Genomic DNA, 27,493 nt, shown 5'->3' with positions numbered 1-27,493 from the left:
ATAATAAATGTTTCTTGAGCATCAAATAATCATATTAGAATGATTTCTGAAGGATCATATGACACTGAAGACTGGAAACTAAGTTTTGTTTTACAGGAATAAATTACATTATAAGATATATTAAAATAGAAAACAGATACTTTAAATAAATAATATTAAATAAATTAAATAATATTTCACAATATTACTGTTTCTACTGTATTTTTGATCAAATAAATGCAGATTTGGTGTGCATAAAGAGACTCATTTTTAAAAAACAGACCCCAAACCTTTTAACGGTAGTGTATTTTGATGAAATTATACACTGTTTAGACTGCACAGCAAGTTTGCTTAATTGTGTGTGGTACTTTATTATTCAAAAATGAAATAGCTTGAAGCGAAAAAAAATATATATAATATCCTTCTTGGCACATTTCCAACTTCCAAATTCACTTTATGTCTTATCATTGCAGCATTAAAGAGGACTGGGGTTGTGGTGAGAATAGCCGTGTGGATTGGGAAGCCTCGTCTCTTAACTTGACACCATCAAATGAACCTTTCAGATCAGTTCAGTCTTAGCTGTGAACTCTCTCTAAATTGCACCAACCACAGTGCACAGTTAAATTGAACATTTCGGGTAAATAACCACTATCTTTTGATAGTGACGTAAATACGGCCTCGAATCAGTGCTCTGCACTGGGCTGCTTCTTTATCTAGCTTTAGGATCATATGAGGCAGTGTTAATAATCATATATTTAACAGAGTTTGGTTGCATTTCTTAAAGGGATAGCCACCTAAAAATGAAAAATCTCTTTTTTTTCTCATCCTTATGTCATTCCAATTCTGTATGCTGTTATTTTCACACAAAACACTTCATATTGACCACAAGCTTTAAAAGGCACTATAGAAATGGTCTGTAATACAACCCCTGCACTATATTTTAAGTCGTCTGAAGTGAGGAACAGAATAAAATTTAAGTTATTCACTGATAATTGTCACCTCTGATGCAGCTCTCAAATCATATTTGGCACCTGTGCTTCAGGTTGGACATCAATAACATCAAACGTTATTGGTTCTCCAGTGTCTCATAACCAGGCGTCTCGTAAAACCAAAAAAAACTGCGACATATTTCATGTGAGAGCTGCAGTGGCGGTGAAAAGCAACTGATGACAGTGAGCGAATAATGACGGAATTGTAATTATTGGGTGCTGTGTTATTGTTAACTGAAAATAAACCCTTAAAATTAGTTTGCATCATTTAAATCTAATAAAATATAAATGTTAGATGTAAAATCAAAAACTTGAAAATGCTGTCATTTTTTTTGCTCTCTCTCACAAAGTTGTTCGAAACCTGTATGGATTTCTTTCTTCTGCTGTACACAAAAGAAGATATTTTGAAGAATGTCGGCAAACGAACAGTTGAGGGACCCCATTCACTTCCATAGTATGGAACAAAATGCAATGGAAGTCAATGGAGCCCATCAACAACTTGAGGTCAATTTTCTTTTAAATGAAAATTAGAAATGTTGCCTTGACACCTAACTGAAATAAGTTTAAATACTAAAATGACTAAAACTAAATCAATAGAAACTACTAAAACAAGTCAAATGAAAACGGAAAATCCAAAAAATCTAAGCTAATTCAGAGTATTAATAAATGCAATAAAAAAATATAATAATATTAAAAATAATAATACTGATGTGGGTGAACTGTTCCTTTAAATTTGACCGGTTTAACCAGTGGAAAAGGACGAAAATAAGAGTTGTCTAATTGGATCTGTTGTGGAGTTTGTTGCTGATCGCGGGTGTTGTTGTTCTCAGAATAACACTGATTCTGGCCTGCCCCATGGACCTGAAGAATTTCCCTATGGATGTGCAGACCTGTATAATGCAGCTGGAGAGCTGTAAGTATGCCCTGATCCTTTCAGCCAGATGGCGAGGATTTATTCAGTGGTGCAGAGATGGATGTTGTACTGGCTGGCACCAGCAGATGAAGAGCGTAGTGATTTAAGGCCGCCTTCAAGTAGATTCAGCAGTCAGCAGAGAGACGCTTCAAGCACAAGCCAACTCCGGCCCTTCCTGCCATTACAGATTTCTGTTATTTACTATTGATTCTCAGATTTGCCAAATTATAGCGCATTTCTGCTGGGGAAACTTTGTTTGACTGAAGCATTTCGAAAATTATGAGCAAATTATTTGTGGGTGACGGATGGTGACGCAGGTTTTGGTGGTTATGTAACATTTTAACATATCTCTCCCGTTAAGATCAATGCAGACAGTTGCACTAGCTTTGATTATAGTGGGTGCTTTTTGTTTCACATTTTGACGTTATATACTAGGGGTGTAACAATATATCGTGTTTTCAGAGTTTTAGTGTCAGTACTACATTAAACTTCTTTAATGTTGAATATAATGTATAATAATGCAATGGGGGAATATGTGTGAGTCCTGATAATGTCAAATTCTTATGCTACCAGTAGAAAGTGGCCTACATTATTTTAAATATATCTAGTCAGTGACAGAGTACGTGCATATTTGTCTAAAATAGTTCTGTATTTTAAGCTTGAATATTGAATATTTTTATTCTGGTGTCACCATTGTCCGTTGCATTGGGTTACCAGCACCAAGTCCAAGCCTATTCATTTACTATGTAATACTAAATTTAGCATTTAAAGCAACAGTACATTTTTTGTTAACCTTTTATCATATGTCTGGAAGTATCGCAATATTATCGTATCGTGAGTCCAGTATCGTGATATGTATCGAATTGTGACATGAGGGTATCGTGACACCCCTATTATATACTATATATTATTGTTTTTTCAAGAAATGCATGTTTAGATCGTTTCTTTTAGAGGTGTTAGGTGGGTGATTCGCTAAAATAGGTGCCAATTTCAGACCAAATGAAGCTCTTTTTTTCGCTGTCATGGACAACACTATTGTTTCATCTTCCCTCCACTAGTTGGCTACACAATGAATGATCTTATATTTGAGTGGGACGAGAAAGGAGCCGTGCAGGTAGCAGACGGACTGACGTTACCCCAGTTTATACTGAAGGAAGAGAAGGATCTGCGCTACTGCACCAAGCACTATAATACAGGTAAGTGTCATTCATCGTGTGATATTCATCTGCATGTGAAGCTGTAGTGTTTGTTCAGAGCTGACACTGGTCTAAATGTGACCGGACACAATCGCCAACTATTGTTGGATCCGTTGTTATGAAGCACTTCGCACCAAAATGGGTTCGGTGAAAGGTTGTGGGCCACAGCTTGGAACACATGCTTTGAATCTTCTTCATGAACTTTTGATTGGGTTAAATACCATCTGTTCAGTCAACGTTGACGGTCAGGATTTGTTACACTCCAGATAAACTGGAAAATTGCTGGAGGCCAGACTAGTTCAGATCGAAAATAGAGGCAAGCCAAAACAGCAGGGACAGTCAGAGCAGATTTTCTGCCTTTTTCTTGAATTGTTATCATTGAGCTAATGAGAGTTTGCGTTTTTGTTTTGTTCGAAACAGTCTTATTGGAGATAATTTCTTCATTTTTTCTTAAGCCTTAGGTTTTATTAAAGGTCACATTTATCTGATATAATAGGTTTGAGGACTAAGAGAACTTTAAAAAGGTTAATATTGTTACAGTTACGTTAAAGTGGTCATGAACTGCATTTTTTAATATATTTTTTTACTGAATGTTTCAGTCTCTCTGAAAAGCTTGCGCCAAACGGTGTCTTGTGTAAAAACTAATCCACACTAAAATGAAACGAAATAAACGAGTGTCTTACTGACACGATCTGACTGGAACTTAGTAAAAAATAAAGTTCATCCACGCTTTCTTAATCTTAGGCTCACAAGGATGGCAATGCAAAGACTGTTTTTCCACAACTTGGCACTGTAAAACATCTTGTAATCCTCAGAGCATCTCTATGGTTTTGTTGCTGCAGTAATCCTGTGTTTACGTCTCTTGCATTTACTACGTGAAACGCGTGGATTGGTAGACGGGGTTAAATAGGCAACGATGTAGAAGTATGCTTTGATCTTCTGAGAGTTGGTCTTTCATCGCACTATGACGTTAGAATGTTACAAAATCCAAAATGGCTTGTTTGGGCAGCTTGGTTTCAATAAATTGGATTAACGAGGAAGTCTTGAGTTCTGAAACTTACAGGATATGTTTATAGTACAATGACCTCTTATGTCAAAAACATTTTCTCAATTCATGACCCCTTTAAATGTTATTAGATTAACATTACATTTTATTTAAAAATAAATGTTAACTTTTTTCCACACGGTTTTCCGAGGCTTCCGAGCACCTCGTGCTGATCTCACCTAGAGTAGTGCTGCACGATTAATCATATCGCAATCGTGATGTCAAGCCTACGCGATTATATGACGCAAAATGCTGCGATTTTATATTAAATAAACAAATTAACGCTATTAACGCAGCATCTGTTCATTTTTGGCTAGTGTTACATGATCCCGCTCTTACTCATGCAAATGCTTTTAAACCATTCATGCGCGATAAGACAAAAATGAACGCGCTGCTTGTGAATGTCCTGACTGTGACACACAGAAAGACTCGCGCTAATACCGTGCGTGCGCACAAAACAGCAGGCCAGAATACAGTTCTCTTTCGAGCTTAAACGAACAATAACACAATTATGCCAAAATGTCTTTTTGTCGAGTTCATAACATAAGAGCAGTCTTATTAGCGTGAAGAGTTGTGACTCGTGAGAGAATGAGGCGTGTGTGAGATCTCTGACAGCAGCGGCTGGTCTTAAAGGGACAGTACACAGTAGCCACTAATTATATCTGTCGCTAAAGTTAATCAAAGAACAAAGGGAACAGAGAAAAACATTCACTGCTCTTGACTAAAGAACTTTTTTCTTTAGGCTGATTATCACTAATCTGTGTGTGCATTTATTTTCCTTGAGAACCAAGCAAGTTGACTCATGAAACCATTTGTTTATTGTATCACATATCGCAATCGCAATATTGACCTCAATTATCGCAATATGACATTTTCCCCAAATCGTGCAGCCCTAACCTAGGGCACATTTCCATTATTATCTCGTTCTGTTATAAAACACTGGCCAAATACTCACAATACATTGAGCCTCATTCATGAAACACATGCAGAAAGTGTAAAATTTTATAAAAATTTGCTTTAAATTTAATTTATTAAAGAACAAGACAATTACTTTATTTACAGTGTATAACAAGCCATTATAGACTATATACACAGCCTGAGAAATCAATTCTGCAAGAATTTTCATGTCATGAAAGAGATTTCAAAATGGTGGGGAAAAGTATATATAAATATATAGAGAGCTTTTAATTTATGCATTCTTTTAGATTTTTGTTTCTTTGAAAATATGTATTTTCCTTTTTTGTGTATCTGTATTGTATTTATTTATGTGAAAATATTCAAATGGGGTCTATAAAATTGAGTTTAAAAATGAAATTTAAAAACAATTTATATACAAAAGTTTACACAGACATTTGTGCTCATGCAAGCCCATCATATTGATTTTGTATTAAATTTAATTCATCTAGATAATTCTATTGTCTGTGTTTGCATATTTTACCATGAGGCAATCCAGAACTAACTAATATCAGTCAGATTTAAATACTTTAAAAAGGTTCAATATTTGCTCAATTCTCTCTCTCTCTCTCTCAATTCAATTCAATTCAATTCAAAATTGCTTTATTGGCATGACTGTACATGTTACAATATTGCCAAAGCTTGGAACACATAGAATAATTATACAGTATAAAATTATAAAAAAAAAAAAAAAAAAAAAAAAAAATAGAATATTATAACATAACTTAAATCTAAATGAACAACTTAAATTAATTGTACAAATTAACAGTGAAACAAATTATAATATCTGTGAACGTTTTACACCACATTGTTTTAACATATACACACACACACGTCACTGAAGGTCACTGTGGTGGACAGTAGGGAAACACACTGAGGTCAGACACACACATCACACACACATTCACCTGCTGTCTCTCAGGCTGTGGCACACACACACGTATCTGGCAGCGAGTGCTGCTGTCTGGCCCTCTCCTAGCAGGATCTTCATCTGATCTACTTCAGTCATGGCTGTGAAGTTCTGTATTAGGTTAGTGAGTTTGCTGAAGTAGAGTTCTCTGACTGAACTGTATTTGTGACAGTGAAGGAGGAAGTGCGTCTCTGTCTCGATCTCTCCTGTCCTGCAGTGAACACACACCCTCTCTCTCTCTCTCTCTCTCTCTCTCTCTCTCTCTCTCTCTCTCTCTCTCTCTCTCTCTCTCTCTCTCTCTCTCTCTCTCTCTCTCTCTCTCTCATAATTCATGAGTGTGCTTACTTTGCACTTCACCTATCACCTCTGTGTTTGTGCGGATCAAATACCCTGAAGATGCCCTAATGCTCTAATCATCACTCACCGTCTCAGTTCTCACCCTCTATCTATCTATCTATCTATCTATCTATCTATCTATCTATCTATCTATCTATCTATCTATCTATCTATCTATCTATCTATCTATCTATCTATCTATCTATCTATCTATCTATCTATCTATCTATCTATCTATCTATCTATCTATCTATCTATCTATCTATCTATCTATCTATCTATCTATCTATCTATCTATCTCTATCTCTCTCTCTCTCTCTCAAATTCAAATTCAAATGAGCTTTATTGGCATGACAAATTGTACATTGTATTGCCAAAGCATTTGTATGAGCATAAAATAAAAATGAAAAAATGAACAAAGTTGAACAAATTTTGTATTGAAGAAGTGTGGAAAAACAGGGAAAAAAGAAAAAGAAAACAAAAGTGTATGTACTTTCAGTGGTGTGTGTTTATGTGTGTGTACAAGAGTTTCTCTCTCTCTCTCTCTCTCTCTCTCTCTCTCTCTCTCTCTCTCTCTCTCTCTCTCTCTCTCTCTCTCTCTCTCTCTCTCTCTCTCTCTCTCTCTCTCTCTCTCTCTCTCTCTCTCTCTCTCTCTCTCTCAATTCTCAATTCAACTTGCTTTATTGGCATGAACAAAGAAACATGTTGTTGCCAAAGCAGTTTACAGAAAATACATTACAATACATATCACATATTAAAAAAAAACAAATACAAATAGAAATACATATAGTAGGTGTCACATATATTGTATACAGTGTCATAAACATACAAAATACTACATTACAAAAAAAATAAAAAAATATACAACACAATGTAATAAACCGTTTTTCCTTTTTTTTTTTCTTCCTCCTTCTTTTCTTTTCCCCCTTTCCCTTTCTCTGTTGTTCCTTTTACAATATAATGACTGTACAATCCTCTCTCTCTCTCTCTCTCTCTCTCTCTCTCTCTCTCTCTCTCTCTCTCTCTCTCTCTCTCTCTCTCTCTCTCTCTCTCTCTCTCTCTCTCTCTCTCTCTCTCTCTCTCTCTCTCTCTGCATAGTCGTGTTCCTCCAGCGCGAGCACTGGACATTCAGTACATGAGCTCTGCTGCTCCCCAGTCAAGCATTAACCGAAAATTAAAGTGTCGTTTTTCTCAGATTTATTAGTGGCAATCTATTTTGATTTGCAGAGCAGGCCTAAGCTCTGCAGTCCAGCCTGTCTTCCTCATCCAAACGCATCCTCCAAGTCCCTTGGGAAAAATAGGCACTTGTATAGTTTCAATTTTAGTGCTGGTCAGTTGCATCCCTACTGTTTTTCGCTTGGCTGTTTACGATCAACAAAGATTGCAGTCCAAAGAAAGCGTTTGCTCTCTCTGTTTGAGCTTCTGTTTGAGTCAATACCTCTGTTTGCTTTTAGTACTAGACTTTCTCTTTATGTCTTTACACTGTTGCATTTATGAATATAGATAGTCAATACATAATATTCCCAAGAGTAAGGGAATAAACTAGAGGTTTATGCTGCATCAACTCCGTAACAACTACAAAAGCTTGGCTATTCCAGTTCAGCTGAGTAAATGGTGGAAGTTAAATGAACCTTGACCCTGACATTTTCAGCTCTGCTGTCTAGTTATAGTGTGGGAACACACATGGAATTGTTATGGGGCTATAAACTAGGAATGGGATTTTACTTTTCTGGTTCCCAGATTCCTTTTAGCAGTTACGGATACTTAATGATATTTGAAAAAAAAAAATGAAAAAAAAATGCAATGTTATTGTTCAATGATTAATCATTTTAATAATAATAATTGAATAACTATTACAATTAAATTTGATCATTTAAAACAATTCTTCCAAAATGTGTTTACATAGACTTTTTTTTTAGGATTTTAGGGCCAAACAAACTACTAAACAAACCAAAATGTTATAACATATTTCATTTTTTTTTTTTTTAAGTACGATTGACAAAATGCATATTGGGTATCTGTTATATGGGAAAAAACAGTCAGTATATACACTGATTGAAGTCTGTAAGCTGCATGCGTTTTATTCGCTAAAAAGAACCATCTCGTCAGAGTCATTTGTTCGGGAATCAGATTCACTAAAAAGAACAGGTTCATAAGAGTCATTTATTCTGTAATTGGACTACACTGGTCATGCTCTCCATTTTGTTCTGATTCAGTCTGTATTTTAGTTTGGTAAACTGTTAATTGAATCAAACATCATCTGTTTCTGGTATTTTTTTATTTTTATGGAGCTGTTTCTAAATAAGAACCAGTTATTCCTTCGCAACCATATTTAAAAGGGCTGTCTTAAACCTGCAAAGACAAAACACTGGAGAATCACACAGAACATGAAGACAATGAAAGCCACATACTATTTGTGTTTCAGGGAAGTTTACCTGCATAGAGGCTCGTTTCCACCTGGAGAGACAGATGGGCTATTATCTGATCCAGATGTACATTCCCAGTCTCCTGATTGTCATTTTGTCTTGGGTGTCCTTCTGGATCAACATGGATGCTGCTCCTGCCCGTGTAGGCTTGGGCATCACAACTGTGCTGACCATGACCACCCAGAGCTCAGGATCTAGAGCTTCTCTTCCCAAGGTCAGTTGGGTCTCCAGCATAATCATCTCATCTCTACTGGTGTAGAGTATACTCTGTTCACAAACGTATTTTAATCTATTTCATTTATACCACTGCAATGTGTCATGAGCTGTAGTAGGCTCAATCCCTGTCCACTGCTTGTCTACATAAACATCATCCTGATCAAACTCAAAGCTCATAAGAATTATTTTAAGACTTAAAGGCCTGGTCCCACAGACAGGTCTTAGATTAAGCCAGGATTAGGCTTTAGTTCAATTAGGATATACGCCCAATGGAAACACGTCAATTTCGCAAAGACTCCCATTTATCGCAAACAAGTTTTTACGCTCGCATGAGGTGGTTTTTCAAGCAATTCGAAAAAGAAATATTTAGCAAACCTGCAATGGAAACAATTTTAGCGCATTTACAGGTCACCTGACGTAATGACGCGGTGTGTTTGGACAGAATACGAGACAGAGTTCTTTATTAAATTCATAAAAGACAGAAGAATTACAGGAATACTGGATTCTAAACCTCAAAGAAATGCCACAATCAAGACCTCGTAGCAGATATGAGGGAGAAACAGCCAGAAACAACTCATGTGTGCTGCTCTCAAGTATAGTCTAAGGGTCTTTCCTTGCCATTAATGATTGGATAACACACATATACGTCTCCTTTAATTAATAATAATGGCCAGTGCGGTGACTGAGATACATAAACCTACCAATGTCCATTGCTATGATTTTTGGAATGACTTATTGCGAGAGGAAAAAATTAAGTTTTAGTCGCATAACATCGGTTAATGGAAAAGCTGTCATTTCACAATAGTTTTTTCTTGACATTTAGAAAAAAAAACGCAAGAGTTTTGCAAAAAGTTTTGCCTACTGTCCCATCACATGTATCTTTGTATCTGGCCACACTGCGATAAATAAGAAAGTAAGGCTGCATGACCAAAACAAGGCTGCGATTTTTAATTATACAAATAAAAACAGTTTGCAGTGGCTCAAAGCGGGTCAGTTCGCAGTTCGCAAAGGCTACTCCACACAAGCTCCATCTCTGCATCTGCTCTGTGTTTGGATCGCCTTAATGTGCATTTGGGAACACAACATGTGCCAACCATCTTCCCATACTGGTAATGAGAAGCAAAAAGGGCCAGTCAAAATAAAAGTTTGATGTTATAATTTGAAAATGAAGAAATTAAGACTAATAATACTAAAAAAGTAATACTAATGTTATTAGTATTGTAACTTTACTTTTGCAAAGTAAATTTATTATTATTATTATCATTATTATTATTATTATTATTAAATACAGTGAAATATTACAGTAGTAATTTTTATTTTTGTAATAATAATAATTCTTATTATTTTTTATTTTGTAGCCTTATTGGTTTATCATCTTAAAATCTTGTGCGAATTATTTGTAATCACAATTTTTATCAGAAAACTTTGCAATTCGATTTTTCCCCAAACCTTGCTGCTCTATAAGAAAGTCTGAGACAAGCTTGACATCAGGAGTGTTTCTTTGATCCCCAAATATTATATCTAGGTTGACTTGGTTTTGAGACACAGCCATGTCTTGTCTACACTTTGCATAAGTTAATTTTACAATTTATAAACATATATGTTTGTAATATTTTTACAAGGCAAAATTTCAACTCCAGGAGTGAATTTCTTGAAATTAATGTTTAGTACAAGATGTTTATTGCCAAAGTGCTGTTTGTCAGAGACATCCCAAATAGACATACCGAGTCATACCAAAATAACACATCCAGGCTATTTATGAAGAGTAATCAAGTTTAGCAACCTATTTAGCTTATTGCATTGGTACGGCCAGCTGTACATGTGATTCATTATTTATTAATGCTTTGCATTGATAGGCATTTGTGGTAATGATTTTTCAATGACCTGCTATTATTATTAATTAATATATACAAATTTGAATATCTTATTTCAGTTGTAATTCTGATGTTCTTTTTTTTTCTGTGTGTGTGGTTTTCGGGGATTGTTGACATAATTACTGTATAACAGGACAGAAATTGTACCCATCATTTCTGTCATCATGTACTTGTTTTACTTTACTGTTTTGTAGTACTTCATAGATTTTCAGATCCTACATGCAGCGTCAAGATGAGACAGGATATTGCTGTAGTTTGAGATGCTGATCATCATTTACATGCACCATGACTTGGCACACATACCGTGCAGGTTTAAATAGGTTGCCATGCTTGACATGAAAACCTCTAGCTGGATTTATGAAATGAATAAATCCAGTTTACTGAGATTATTCCTAGTTTTGACATTTGGCAGATGATTTTGAGTCTTCTCACCGCTATACTGATCATGCAGGTGTTGAAAAACGCCATGGTTTTTTAATGTCAGTGCTCAAGCCATGTCCTTGGATGGCTGTACCTCCCCTGTGTCCAGCTGCGTTTATCTAAAAAACACAGCTTTGTCTCTTGGCTTAAGGTCTAAAGACTATTCGGTTTTGATAGTAGTAGGTGTTACTGATGAAAGTAATTGTAAAGGTTTCAATTAACGAAAGAGAACCGTTCCAATAAAGCCATATGAGATTAGCGGTGAAGATCAGAGCGGAGTATTTCATCAGCGCTGTCTCACCCCAGCGCGCTCCCGTCATTTCAACAATGCTTTGTGAACCGTGCACTCTGTAATGCCACCTAAACTCCACAACCACTTTGGTCACTGGCTTGTCAAATATAGTGAGTCTCAGCCAAGCCGTCGGGCCGGCAGCCCAGCTCTTTTCCAGGCCAAAGAAGCAGCTCTCAGCGCGCCTCCCAAAGCGCACTTCAGTCGTCTCTATGCGTAGAGACCGGGCCACTGTCTAACAGCCATCATGCTCTGAGAAAGAAAAAAAAAAATGCATAAAGACTCACTGCTAAGCCTAAATTCTTAAAATTGACATATTTTATTCATTAACACTTTGATCCCCTATCTCAGGCTTGGTAGAACAGTCCCTTTAGCTCTCCAGATTTCAGATGAAAGGTATTCTTACCTATAATGGGCATATTTTACGACTTTCTCAACTAGAAAGTTCTGAGCACTTGAGCCAAGAGTGACTCAGTGAGTGAACTTTGAGCCAGGCGGTGACTCAGAGTTGTTCTTCGTTGCTCGTTGCAAATCCTGTTGATTTCTGTCTTGCTGCAGGTCTCGTATGTGAAAGCCATTGACATTTGGATGGCAGTGTGCCTTCTCTTTGTGTTCTCTGCTCTGCTGGAGTATGCGGCCGTCAACTTCATTGCACGCCAACACAAGGAGCTGCTGCGCTTTCATAGGAGGAGAAGGCATCTTAAGGTAAACCCTACAGTACAAGCACACTCTATCTACAAGCCCTGCAGATGCAATATTACATATTTATTTGATCAAAATTTGAATACATTTTATATTGTAATTTATTCCTGTGATGCAAAGCTGAATTTTCAGCATCATTACTCCAGTCTTTTGTGTCACATGATCCTTCAGAAATCATTCTTATAGGCTGATTTGCTCAAGAAACTCTTCTTATTATTATCATCAATGTTGAAAACAGTTGTGCTGCTTAATATTTTTGTGGGAACCGTTACACATTCTTTTCAGGATTCTTTTAATTGAAAGTTCAAAAGAACAGCATTTATTTGAAATGGAAATCTTTTGTAACATTATAAAAAAATTAAATAAGGGAGTCGTCATATTTGGGGGAACCGGATTGATGTTTTCTCCTGATTTTAGCATGCTGAGACTGAAACCAACATAATGTGAGTTGAAGTTGAAACATTAATGCTCCTTCCATTCATAGAGTAATGTGAGTTGGCATGGTGAAATCTTTCAAGTAGCTCAGAAAGCTCTGAATAAATCCTGAATCCCTCCGTTGTAATCCTCAGTTTGCCTCTGGGCTGCATGTAATGGGTGCAGTGAGATTAGTCTCTGGTTCCCTTAGCCCTATACAGGTAAATCCACAGAGACAGACTACACAGCACTCGCTGATAGCAGTCCTTCCACCATTCAGGCACCAAGGGCAAATGATGCAAACTGCAAATCCAACTGTTTGGTATAAATGCTACAGATTTCCATTTAATAAGTTCATAACCCAAGCAATAAGGGTTTGGCTGGTTAGCATGGACTAGTAAGCCAATGCTGGTAGATAACTACACCAGTCTGGTGAGGGAAATCATCTTTGTCCATTGACTTAATTGAAAAATAGCTCTTTATTTGAACAAATACATTTTTATAAAACTGTCAAAAAAATTCAAAAGTTGGTCAGATTTTTTAATGTTTTTGAAAGAAGTCTCTTATGCTCAGCAATGCTGCATGTACTTGATTAATTTTACAGTAAAAACAGCAATATTGTGAATAACTTTTCAGTATGAATATATTTTAAAGGGGACCTACCTATTATAAGACTTTTTCAAAGTCTTGATTTTGTTACTAGAATAGGTTTTCGTGGTTGAATGTTTAAAAAAATTTTTTTTTTTTTTTTTCACATTTTGTACACTGTTGCAGCACTTCTCTTTCTAGTCTGTCAGTAACGCTCTGTTTAGTTCCGGTCTCTATTAAGCCCATCCTTCCGAAAAGCGCAATGTGCTCTGATTGGTCGCCTGAAACAGTGGGTTGTGATTGATCAACCACTTCGAGTTAGTTTGGGAAATGTCACTCTTCTTAACATAACTGTTAGTTTAAACGCACTACTAACGCAACTCAACCAGGCCACACCCCTTTTTTCTCTCTTTTTTTGGGGGGTATGCCTTGGGTGGGAATTATTTAAATGAGAAATATAGTGACGTGTGCGTTCACTAGTTTTCAGTGTCACATGATCCTTCAGAAATCATTATAATATGCTGATTTGCTGAGCAAGAAACATTTTATATTATTATCAATGTTGAAAACAGTTGTGCCTCTTAATATATTTGTGAAAACCGTGATACAGTTTCTTTTTTTTTCTTTTTTTTTATGAATAGAAAGTTTGAAAGAACAGCATTTATTTGAAAAAGACAGCAATGTAAAAGTCTTGACTGTCTTTTTTGATCAATTTAATGCATCCTTGCTGAATAAAAGTATTAATTTCTTTAAAGGGGACCTATTATGCCCCTTTTCACAAGATGTAAAATAAGTATTTGATGTTCCAGAGTGTGTATATGAAGTTTTAGCTCAAAATACCCAACATTTTTTACAGCATGTTTAATTGTCACTTTTTGGTGCTCAGAAAAATGTGCTGTTTTAGTGTGTCCCCTTTAAATGCAAATAAGCTGCTGCACGGCACAGGGGGCGGAGCCTCACAAGCTTGCGCTCAGTGTGTGTCAGAGCAACTGACAATCATCTCACTGAAAGATGATAACATCAAAACAGAAACTCACAGTAACGGTGTTCATTTCGACCCGGAGTCTGACAATAATGCCTACAGAGTCAGATAATATATGCTGTATGGAGATGGAACAGGTATAGTGTAGTTTAATTACGGTTATAACCTATTTGTCATTGCTTGAATCCACTATTAATGTAAGCCTGCTGTAGGACCCCATCCGAAAGATGGCCAAAAATATACTGATGAGTTTAATAAAGTTTATTGTACATCACACAAAAGATGAAGCGTCAGTTTTAATCACCGTAAGAGCTGAGTAAACACAGTGTAAGAAGTGCGCAAGTACATAAATGAATTTCGGTAGAGTTGAGGGAGCATTTTCTTTGAAAACAAAATAATTCCACCTCGTCTTCAGCGGCTGCCTCAGATTTCGGGAGTAAATAGAGAGAGCTATGTGGATTAATACATCCAGCCACACAACACCTACAACACTTGGGAGACATTCTCGTCAGTACAACTCGCTGTGAACTCGATCAGGGCGATCATGTTAAAACGGCAGTGTCTGTCAACACTCGTGGGCGGGGCCTGTGGCTTTAGTGACGTCACTAAAGCCGCATTCTGAAAACAGGTCGTTGGGAGAAACTGCTGATGATTTATGGGGATTAATAAAAAAGGAGTGAGTGGATTTTTATCACTATTGGGTGGTTGTGTACACACACTGCCAACACACATTTATGTCCAAACAGCATGCAAAAGTGAATTTTGCATAATAGGTCCCCTTTAAAAAAAACATTTGAACTGCAGTGTATGTCGAAATATTTCATTGGTATAGTATGTTTGCCAGTCATCATTTTTGTTCTCAAAAGCTTGAAATGGAAAATATTTTTCAGTCTGTTTTGGCCGTCACGGCTTTGAATAGCCATTAACTTGAACGCTCTCAGATAGCTCTCCAAGCATGAGACTCAATGTAATGGCACGTGACCATGGTTGTATGATTAAATGTTTGTGTGTATATGGAGTGTTTTTCATTTCAGGAGGTGCAGCACAGCAGTAGGTTTGCTGCATTATCATTATCACCCCCTGGTTAATGAAACTCCCCAGCCACAGTGATCCACGGCTGGGGTTCAGCCCTTCATTCTGCCTCACTGGAGCTATCAGTCAGTGCCTGCTCTCTGCACTGCAGCCCGGAGCTGTCACCTCCCTGCACTACACAATAAAACAACTCCCCGGCATTACCATGGGCGCTTATCGACCTCCTCCTCCTCCTGCATATGTCTCGGAGAGGCGTCGGGTGTAGAAAGAGGATTCCCCCTGCTGGACAGCGCTGAGATATGTGCTCAGCAGTGGTGGAAATGACACCAGAGCAAACTTGTTTCAGAGACTGCTGTCCAGTAAACACTTGAATATTTATTGATATATAAATCATGGCACGGTTTAAAAAAAGTGGGCAACCTGAATCTTACTTGTCACTCACAATCTGACTTAAGTCTCACTTAGCTAACATAAGGTAACTACTGAGTGGCTCAAAATTCAAAAAAACTCTTAGGCTGAATCTAAAATCACATTAGTAAGTTCTTTTGAATGAGTACTTTGCAATTGTTAAAAAAGAATGTTCTGCCCGGCCAAACAATTCATTGGATTTAAAGGATTCAAAGATTTAAATCTTTGGATTTAAATAGGCAAATGCTAGCATGTTATATGTTTGGCAACAGTTCTTTTAACTCTAATTGATGGGGTGTGTAGTTTTCATTTCTTAAACAACCATGTAGGAAGACACGTCATGGCCATATTCCAGGATGACAATGTCAAGATTCATCAGGCTCAAATTGTGAAAGAATGGTTGGAGGGAGCATGACGAATCACTTTCACACATGAATTGGCACCTCTGAGTCCAGACCTTAAATTCAGTGAAAGTCTTTGGGATGTGCTGGAGGAGACTTTACAGAGTGATTGACTCTTGCATTGTCAATACAAGATTTTGACCAAAAATGTATGCACCAATCAGAGACTCTTAAGCATTTCCCTTTTTAAATCCAAACAGTGACTTTTATTTGGCTGGGCAGTGTAGTATCTAGACGTACTGCATTCAGTTGTTTGCCTTAACACTAGAAGTGCCAGAATTCCATAACTACTAGAACTGCCGCAAGCAGTCATTTTGACCGCTATATTCCAAACTCTATATCTTTAATGATAAATACCCAATTGAGAGATTAATGCATTTATTGTGTTAATATGTCTTTAAAAAACAAAACAACACCAAACTGTACATTTAAACAAGTTTAATTATACATTTATAAATAAATAATATCCGTAGATGTCCTGAACAAAATGACGGAGTAGCCCATATTTGTTTACACAGTTCGATCGCGTCCGCGTCCGCGTCCGCACCCGCCGACACACACACACACACACACACACACCAACCATATTCCAGTAGCCTATTGCATCTTGACATTGCAGCCTGTTCATTATAGCCACAATAAAATATAATAATGAAATAGTCAACCTAATATATAAAAATTCCACTGCTCTGTTTGTAGCCTATAGTAGGCTATACCTACAATTCGTACCATTTTGCGCATGTGAAGAGGATGATTTTTTCCGTCGATATTGGATCGTGAGTGAAGTACAAAGCCTATAATAAAGAAATAGTTTAAAATCCAAATACATCGCAAATGTTGAAACATTTTGATTCTAATTAGAGAGTTACGTGAGCCTATAACGCCGCTTACTTTCACTTTCGCTTATAACGCATTTCATTTTGGCTTGTTTATAGTTATTTTTTTCATTCTTGTTCTGTTCTGAATATCATTACATTTAAATGATTTGTTGTTGAATATGTTTAGTGTATTTTTAACCACATTTTATTGTTGTGTATATTGGTTTAGCCTATAATAATACCGCGAAATTCCGTGCGGTCAATATGACCGTCTATGGCCGAAATAGGTAAATATGTTCATTTATTTTTTTGCCTTATGTGTAATTTATATGAAAAACATTTTAAATGAATATACAGACACTTTTAGGAAAAGTCAGGTACCAGCAGCATTGTATTTATTTTTTCAACAAAGTTATTGCAGATATAAAATTCAAAACGGTCAAAATGACCGCCATGGCCGTTCTAGTGTTAACTGCCCTTCACAAATCCTCTTCCCTGGTCTCATGGGATAGTAAAGTGTCTATAGAGTGCACCAGTCAGGTTCCGGAAGTAAAAATCCCATTCATTTTTTCTATTGGGGAATAGGGGTTATGTGCAACATTCTTCCGGGTTCTACAAAACAGGTTTAACTACTTCCGGCTTAAACACAATGGCACAATGGCAATAGTAATGGCGACCTTCTATAGCTGGTGTTTACAGGAGCTACTCCTAATATAAATTTCAGATGTACACCGTATTGCCAAACGGACGTCCAGAGCCCCGAGTACTCTGTGTCCTCTGCCACACGCTTGGCCGAGCGACCGGCAGGCTGAAGTTGTTCCAGGCGAACAACACCGGAATCGCCCCGGGTTTCAAACGGCGTCGACCCCCTTCAATTATATCTTCAGGCATAAAATGCCGACTGCAGAGAGTGGTGTGTCTCCTTATAACGAAATTATCACGCCTAATGTTTCGGACCCATATCGCCCTGACTGACTCATCCTTTGGGAACTGGTGGAAACTTACCCCAGAGTTAATTTTCCCCAAAACAGAGCAGATCGGTAACGTTACACAACAAAAACTGCTGTTTGAATGTTCCCGTTTCTGATATTTCAACATTCGTGACATTTTAATTAAAACAAATACACTAAAGTTTGATCAGAAATAAGAATTTTATTATAATAAGCGAAAATGAACAGTTACCTCAGAGATCACCTACGGCTGCAGATGTGTACGGAAGTGAAAAGCGGAAATGATTAGACCTGTTTTCCGGTTCGAATGCTGGGCATAACCCCTATTGATTTTAACGATCTCTTAACAATAAACCATTAAAGACAGACCCACTGTGAGTTAAAAGGTTATTAATTGATGGTATATGTTCAAATTATTTCAACACATTTTTTAAATACTCAATTTCAACAGTGGAATTCCTGGTGAAAAACTACATTACTCATGAAACTACAGTGAAATTTCCACCAATCAGAGAATTGCAACAAGTAAATTGCACCAAAAGAACACTTTAGTACCCACCCACTCCCATGAAGCACTTTGTGTGACGTAATAGAAATACTACTATTCTACTCTTACTATTTCTTGCATATAAACATGACAGAAATAGTAGTATTGCAAGTATGTTACTAAGAATTCAGCTGATGTTCGAGTTGTGTGTGCGTTATGCATCAGACAAAGACAAAACTAAATTAAAAATGTTAATATAATTGAATATTGCATACAGATTCTTAATATTTAAAATGAAGATGCAAGTTCATTTGCATAAATAAGACTGTAATTTAGCTCTCATCCTTTAATACAATGTACTTTTATAGCATTTTTACTAATAGCTAGATTATTTACTGGAACCAGTCCAGTTTATTACTACACAACGTGGGTATAACGGAGTACAACAGACTGCCAGACTGCATGGCCTGACAGTGCAGTATTAATAACTGGGTGAAGCAGTGCGACCTCTGGACTGCAGATGTCTTTGCTTTTCCTAACAATGACAAGTGTATATTAGTGAGTAGCCAATTGATGGAGAGTAATCACCTTGTTAGGGCTGATTGTGATGCAAGGCGGATCGCTCATAGGGAACTCTGAACGCTGCAGATGCCGTTCGTACGAGTGGGGATTGTCTATACAAATAAGCATGAGGAGATAAGCAAGTCAGTGACACGCTCTTCCTGGCCATCTTGAGTTAGGGTGGCGAAGGTGCATAGTGAGGCTGATTCGTGTCATTTTATTTGGTTTGGTGCAGCCTGAATTATAGTGCAGTGTTTAATAGAGCCAGAGGTGTTGAGTGGACTTGGCACTGGACTGTTAGTGTGCTGCAAAGTACTGCAGTCTTTTGTTGTTGCTTATTACGCAACTCTCTTGAACACTTGATTCTTATTTGTCATTCAGTTTCAATCAGCAGTCAAATATTTTTGAATAATGTCTGCTGACCAGGGCAACTTTGTATAACTGACCGCACATCCAGCCTCCTACGAATAAAATAATAAATGAATAAACATTAAATATTGATTGACTTATTTTAAGAAGTCATGTAAAAGTGGAATAATGCATGGTCAATATTACCAAATAAACCCCTATAGCAGGACACAAGCTTGCATCAGGGTCCTGATAACTTTTTCAGGGTTTATTAGTGGTGTTCATCTAGTAATAGTGATTCTTGGTGTAACAAACCTCTAACCACAAGTATTGAACTTCAGCATGTAACATGTCTTGTACCACTTGTTCTGCAGACATTAATGATAACTCAAATCATGTGAGTTGTTCAGGAGAGGATTGCATTTCTAATTTATATAAATAATTAAGTTACATTGAAGGAGAGACCTGAGACACATGTCGGGACCAAAATATGACATTTGGATAAGTTCTTTTGACTTCAGTAAGTCAGTAAGCAACCACCCATAAGACCCTAGGAACCTTATAGCAACATGCTAAAAACCACTCAGAACACCTTTACATTAGCCATTTTCCCAACCGTTCTCATTGCTTAACAGTTCCATTCCATGCCGATCCGTCCCAGCCGGTATGGATATGGGTTCATTTTCCACTGTGGGGTTGATAACAGTGCTCTTTGGAATGTAATACATATGCGTTAGTTGTTGCCTTTGTAATGCAAGAGTTTACAGGCGATATGAGATATAAATAGCGGCCATGTTATGAAAGATGATCAGATATTTTTATTATTAACTTGTTTACTGTGTTCAAATAATGTGCCTGGTCTGCTAGAGAGAAACTAGTAGCCAGGCAACAGACAAGTGACCAATCCTGAGTGGCGATGTCACTACACACATTCTACCAGCACAGTTAGCCAACCGTTCTGAGAATTCTGGGCTGAGAACTGCAGGGATGACATACTTTTGTTGGCCAATCTGGAAGTTGGTATCACTCTGGTTCCTTCAACAAAAACCCAATAAGATTTTTAAATTGGCATTTGGATTATTGCATAAAATAAGCTCTAGGACCAACCAAAAATTCTTACACGTTTTGTTCATCAAAATAATCTTTACAAATGAATGCAACTTTAATGAATTTTGAAGAAAAAAACTGAAGGTAGACTATAAATGAAGTGCACAACTTAAACGTCACCACCATTCAAAATCAGCATTTTTCCGACAAATCAATCTTCATTAAAAAACTACAAGTAAAAACATTTGATATGGATTGGTGAGACTAGTTAGTAGATGAGTTTTCCTGCTTGACATAATGCTTCATGTCCCTGACAGACAGCATCTGTAGTCCCACTTAGCTAATTAGCAAATATTTTTTAGAAAACACGTAAACACTTGAAAAAAAATTTGGGCCTCATTCATGAAACTTTCGTAAATATGTGAGAAAATTTTGAGTAATTTGCACGTATAACGGACCTTTCTGAAAACTCTCAATTCACAAAATTCACAAACGCTTCGTAAACATCAGATTTGAATTCCAATCATTCATGCACGCTCATTCACAATTTGCGTTATTCCCACCTATGAATTACAACTATGTAAATTATGTGTCCAGGAATGCTGTGGAATCAGGATTGGCTCCAGTATATTGCGTAAATGCTAATAGGCCGTTATACCTAACAATAAATAATCAATTAACGTGTCCACCAAACCCAGCTTTTTAGCCAGCTGAAAAAAATGTCTGTTGCTCTTCTAAAAACGACCAACTGGTGGTGCTTAAGGAGGCGCAGTGTTTTTCCAGCTGAGTTGCTTTGGTTGCTATGATTTGGAATATCCACAGCAGTAACGTCTTACGATCTCATTTTGAAGAATATTACCAAATATAAAAATGCAGTAACGAGCAATATTAACTGACAGTACTGGAGCGGCTAAGTGATATAATCATTCAGTTTATGATACAAGCGTGAAAATTGGCATGAGCAGTCTCCATGGGTCACTTGACAAGAAAATTGTCCGAGCCACTTGAAATTTCAAGATTTTTCATTTTTCAAGATGGCCGACACCTTAGTGAAGCAGTTAAGTGATATAGTGGTTTATTTGGTGATACAAGCATGAAAATTGGCATGAGCAGTCTCTGATGGTCAAGTAGCTGTAGGTGGCTTATTGTCAAGTGACCCACAGAGACTGCTCATGCCAATCTTCATGCTTGTATCACCAAATAAACCACTATATCACTTAACTGCTCCACTAAGGTGTCGGCCATCTTGAAAAATGGCCGCCATCTTGAAATTTCAAGTGGCTCGGACAATTTTCCTGTCAAGTGACCCATGAAGACTGCTCATGCCAATTTTCACGCTTTTATCATAGGCTGAACGATTCTGCCAAACATAAGCACTTAGCCGCTCCACTACAGTGACGAACGCAAAGTTGAACAGTTTTCAACTCTCAGCTACAAAAAAAAAAAGAATGTAAATATAGTATTATGGTACATAGTGCATCAAAAGAAACCTCTTTTGTGGCCGCAACTAGGGCAAGCGTTTGCATTTTCACCAGAAAAAAAATTTTTTTGGCAAATGCTTTGTTATAAGAAAATGCACAAGACTAGAGACGTAGTGCAAAAGGCAAGCGTTTCGTTTAATTAGTAAGCATAGTTAGAATCAATGGTTCGCCTGAAATGTCGCGATTGAGCCATCCATTCTCATTATCCTCTGGAGGTCACTGCACACGACAGGAATAGAGAGGTTTTTTAGATGTGGTTGGACCGATACAGGGTTAAAAAATATTTGGGCCATTAGGAAAACCTGAAAGGCATAATATGCTTGCATGAAATACACCAAACAAATGCTGTTTGTCGGCTTCTCATTTGAATTCCCAGCATTTACATGGGCGCAGATGTTTATTGGAGAAAAATCCTATTTTTGTAAACATGTATTCATTCAAGACTCATAAGCATTGGGCACATCAGCATAATGCCTGAATCAGTTTCATATGCAGCTCGTAAAATATTCATTCCAAGTCACCCATAGGTGATAAAACAACAGACGCATGTAAATGCAATGCATTGTAATGGCCTACACAGATAAATGTAGGACATCATCCCGGTCTCAACGTGTATGATAGAGGTGACTTTCACTTTAATATATGCTTTTATATAAAATCATCCCCATCCCGGACATCTGATGCAAAACATTTTAAATGGATATAGATATATACAATAAAAGCATGAGGCTGCTATTCTACAGCCGTTTCGGTTTCTGTCGTTTATCACAACGTCCCAGTAAAAGACATCCAAATCATCAGTCACATCTACAAGCTTTGATTGATGAAGGAGCTGAGAGGTCCTGTATATAGTGGCGGACACCACACCCCTGATTTGCAAACGCTGCCGTGAGCAGCATTCTGACGTTCGGTGGTAATATTGCACTTGGAGGTTTAAAGCGGAGGCTTGGGTTTTGCTTATTGTTTTTTCCCTCCCCTCTAACAGTTGGACTGGGAACGCAGCTGGCACGCCTAATGCAGTAATGGCGGAGGTTTAATTAGGAAGGGAGGGTAATGAATCTGGCAGGGGCCGGGCCGGGAGGGAAAGTGACGCAGGACGCAGCGGTGCTGCAGCCCGACTCCTCTTTACAGCTCCACGTCACGTCTCGGAGCCACCACATTAATCATATGGCAGCAGAAATAAAGCCGAGCATCCGTAATACTTACAAATGGCGAGCCAGTGCAACTGAAGGACAAGGAAAGGTCGTAGCACCCTGGCATCAAAGACAGTGTCGTATACAAAAACAAAGGGGCAGTGGAATAACATCACCCCCTCACACACACTCGCATCCTAGTGTGATCTTCCATTTACCCCTGCACACATTAACAGTTATAAATGGGATGGCTGAAAGACAAGGACAGAAGGAGGACAAAGTGTCTAAAAATGGAGTCCTGTGTAGAAAATGGCTGATCTTTCACTAAAAGCGAGCGGGATATTTCCCAGCGCTATATGTTTGCACCTGCAAATTGAAAACATGCATTACGAACATAATGATCCCATTTCGCTTCTGCGGTTTGCGTTTAAGCAGGCACAATCATGGTGAAATATCTACCCTTGCTGAAATGTAATTAACCGAGGTGGTTATTTTGGGGACTGTTTTCATTAACGTGTAAGATCAAGTCCATCTGCTGAATCTCAAATAAGAGCGTGTGGAGGTGGGGAGCAAGGCAAGGTCAGTCCATTAACTGATATGTGAAATATTGTGACCTCTCACAGCGCCCTGTGGAATCTAGCTGACACGTCAATAGTTAATTCTCATAAAAACGTGTAATCCACCTCACAGGACTGGAGGACTTATAGGGATACTCTTTAAAGGGATACATTTAAATTCTCTCATTTATGTATATGATTTTCTTTCTGCAGATGACTACAAATATTCTTCGAAAAATAATCATCTACTTGTATGCGAGTGCACATAATACAAGTGGACATTAACCCAAAAGTTGATGCCTCAAAAACCAAACAAAACAAACATGAAGGTAATCGATACATGCGACCCCAGTGAATAAAGCGAAACGAAGCAATTATAGCAACTTCTAATATAAACCATCACTTCCTTCCAACTGTCATATGTGCGTTTATGACTTCACGCTCGATGTGAACACGAGCATGTTAAGAAGCATGATGTAAGCACTTATGTCACGCTTCACAACGTAGCAATTCACGATGTTCTCATGAACCCACGTATGACAGTTGTCCGAAAGCGATGGTTTATAGTTTAAATTTGTTTGAATATTAGTATTTTTCTTACACCTATCGTTTTGCTTCACTAAATATTGATTTATCAACTGGGGTCGTATGGATTACCATCACGATTGTGTGTTTTTTAAACGTTAACTCTTTCGGTTGCTGTCCACTGGCATTATATGAGGGCTTTTCACACCTGAACTAGTTAACTCTGGGTCATTGTAAACCTTGGTAAACAGAATCCATCTTCCTTCACATTTCACTCTGCTGATACTTTAGGGTTAACGATTAATCCGGGGTATTTATAAATTTCATACTGTACATTCCTGAACCCTAGGTTAACGTTCTTATTTGCATATTTGCGTTGTCAGTGTCATTGATAGGACGCAGTCTCTAGCATTGAGCATACTCAAATTATCGAGTGCTGACTGTGCAATCAAGATTTTCTTTGAATGGATGTGTCACCATTTGAATATGAAGCACACGATTGATTGTTTCTGTTTCGGTATTGTAACACCACATAATTTCACACTGCAAAAGTTTCGAAATGTGAGATTCACACCGCAAATGCAGTGCTAACCCTGCTTCTGAATTACAAGTGTGAAACGTTCCTCTATCAAGGGTTAAAAGCATCGTAACCCCGTGCAGCTTAAAAAGCACTCTGGACTCAGAGATGGATTATTTTTCTAAAAATCTTAATTTCTGTCTTCTTTTAAAAAAAGTCATACATTTGGAATGGCATGAGGGTGAGTAGTAGATGATGAGAGAATTAAAATCCCTCAAGCCCCTTTCACACAGAGCGTTGATCCCAGAAAACTGCCATAGAATTGGCAGAGTGCCATCTGTGTGAACGCAAACACGTCCCAGGATGGGGACCTAGTAACCAATAGGGGTTTTCGCACAGGAGAAACCTTACATAGTTCCTATAACTGTTGGCTACCCGGATTTTGGTGTGTTCGCACCGCAGGAACTAGGAACGATTTTAGTTCTAGAGTAGAGTCTAAACCAGCACTATAGGAACTACCAGTGGCGTTAGTGTTCGCTGATTGGCCAGACGCACGTGAAACATTTTTAAAAAAGCAGTGAAACTCCAGAAACTAACTCTACGAATATGGAAAACAGTGTTGGATGGGCCTCTTAACCCTTACGCTAAGGAGAAAATGCAACACAACTTTGAGGGGACCAGGCCAAGCATGATAATGTATTTCTGCTCAGCTAGCGACATTGGGCATCAACCACACGGCAAACGCTAATAATTTTTCATATACCGTCTACTTTCTCTGTATAACAGTTCTATCTAATAACGTATTAGACAGGACTGTTAAACAGGTCGTAAACTAATGAAGACAGAGAATGGGAGCGCTGTGTGCTCAGGCTTTGGCGTTCTCAGCACCGTCAAAATAAAAGTCTGCAGCACCATCAAAATAAAAGTCACAACAACAAGCACGGCTTACGTCACTTAAGAGTTCCTACTGGCGGTGCGAAGGCAACCAGGAAAATGTTCCTAAGGGAACCACCCTGGTGGCTTGTTCCTAGAACTATGTTCCTAGAACTACCCGGTGCAAAAGCCCCTATTGCTGGGATCAGTCCCAACAAAAGTGAACAAAAGGCAGGACCAAGGCCGTAAGGGGTGTGCCATATTGATGACGCACGCGTCGTCACAATGGCGTAGTTATCGTGCAACTCTTTGACCAGGGGTTTTAAATGCAGATCAATATTCACATTGTACAGTAACAAAGAAGAAAGTTTGTATTCGTCATCCAGATTCCAGAAAATCACTGGCAGTGTGAAGGAATCAAAATCATACGATCCTGGGACACATTATCAGTGTATTTTCCGGAATCTCTGTGTGAAAGGAGTTCAATAAAAGCGCATTGTTTAAGGTGAAGCGTGTGAATAATGTGTTTCTTGACCGATCGACACCTGTGCTGTATTGCAGGAGGACGAGGCGGGAGACGGGAGATTCAGCTTCTCCGCCTACGGCATGGGTCCGGCGTGTCTCCAGGGCAAAGACGGCATGGCCATCAAGGGCAACAACAACAACGCACCCACCTCCACCAACCCCCCTGAGAAGACCGTAGAGGAGATGCGCAAGCTCTTCATTAGCCGCGCCAAACGGATCGACACGGTGTCGCGTGTGGCCTTTCCGCTGGTCTTCCTCATTTTTAACATTTTCTACTGGATCATTTACAAGATCATCCGCAGCGAGGATGTTCACAATATGAAGTAAATAATGCAGTAAAGAGATCCGAATACACCCGTCTCTACACCCCTCCCCACATCCCACCGTGCCCGCCTTTCTCTCACTGCAGTGCTCTCACTCGCTTTCGGTGATGACGAGTCCCCGGCAGAGGTATTTATTCCTCTCTTTTTTTCGTCTCTTTCTCTCCCGTCCTTCTGAATAATCCGGACCTGTGCAATAGCAATGCAGTAAAATGCATGATATATGAATGTGGCAATATATTTACTAAAAAAATGAAAATGACTAAAAGTAAATATTCAACTTAAGAACTTCTGAACTGATGACTGGGAATCCAAGAGGAAAACTTGTACAACTTTTTTTGCAACTTGAAGACGCACTGCATTGCGAGAATATGGAGAAACATTACTGCTGTAATATATCATATATTTAAATGATAATACTTCCATAAGAAAGTGATTGAAAATTCAACTTTTTTTGGTGTCTCGAGGCAGTTTGGGGCTTCCATGATTATACGATGAAAACGTTGCAGAGACCGAGATTTGTTTTGGTACAGTACGTGTCCTGGATGTTTCATTCTGATGTCGATTATTAATGGAACTTGATGAGTGCCAGTGAAAAAAATATATATATTTATTCGAGCTGTGGTCAATGTGTTCCTCTATCTGTACTCATTTAAATTTTTGGTTTGTTTGTTTGTTTGTTTAAAACATCAGGTTATGTTCTGTTCATGTGCCAAAAGTCATCTTTTAGGTTGACCAAAAAAAAAAAAAAAATACAATTTAATTTATTTATTTATGTGTTCACCGTTTGATATATTAAAAGCCAAACCAACCCTGCTAAGGGTTGAGAGGGGGGGAAATACAAATAATTCATTGGTAACACTTTACAATAAGGTTAATTAGTTAACATTAGTTAATGTATTAACTAACATGAAGTAACCATGAACAATACATTTGTTACTGTATTTATTCATCTTTGTTAATTAATAAAAATACAGCTGCTCATTGTTTGTTCATGTTAGTTCACAGTGCATTAACTAATGTTAACAAGATTTTAATAAAGTATTAGTAAATGTTGAAATTAATAAATGCTGTACAAGTGCAGTTCATTATTAGTTCATGCTAACTAATGTAGTTAACTAATGTTAACTAATTAACCTTATTGTAAAGTTACCATTAGATAGATACATGTACAATAAATAAAATATACCTTTAAGCATTTTTTTTTTCTCTTTGCATTCTTTTGCTTTGCCATCGTTTTCATCATCTCAGAGTACGTCAGAAACGGACAGAAAGAA

At 37.8% G+C, this 27,493-nt stretch overlaps 1 protein-coding gene across 1 annotated transcript in view; it reads left to right on the top strand.

Annotated features, from left to right (window-relative positions):
• glra1 (glycine receptor, alpha 1) overlaps positions 1-27,126 on the top strand; it is a 56,900-nt gene extending 29,774 nt beyond the window's left edge. The window contains exons 6-10 of the mRNA XM_081382291.1: positions 1,799-1,881; positions 2,940-3,077; positions 8,748-8,962; positions 12,106-12,252; positions 25,933-27,126. Of these exons, the coding sequence (XP_081238417.1) occupies positions 1,799-1,881; positions 2,940-3,077; positions 8,748-8,962; positions 12,106-12,252; positions 25,933-26,223 (874 nt within the window). The 3' untranslated portion in view covers positions 26,224-27,126. The remainder of the gene's footprint in view (positions 1-1,798; positions 1,882-2,939; positions 3,078-8,747; positions 8,963-12,105; positions 12,253-25,932) is intronic.
• Positions 27,127-27,493: the final 367 nt, after the last annotated feature.

Source organism: Scardinius erythrophthalmus (assembly GCF_964197995.2).
Source record: "Scardinius erythrophthalmus genome assembly, chromosome: 13".
NCBI classification, from domain to species: domain Eukaryota; kingdom Metazoa; phylum Chordata; class Actinopteri; order Cypriniformes; family Leuciscidae; genus Scardinius; species Scardinius erythrophthalmus.
The sequence above is the reverse complement of the archived record's forward strand: the minus strand, read 5'-3'. Positions and strand labels throughout refer to the sequence as shown.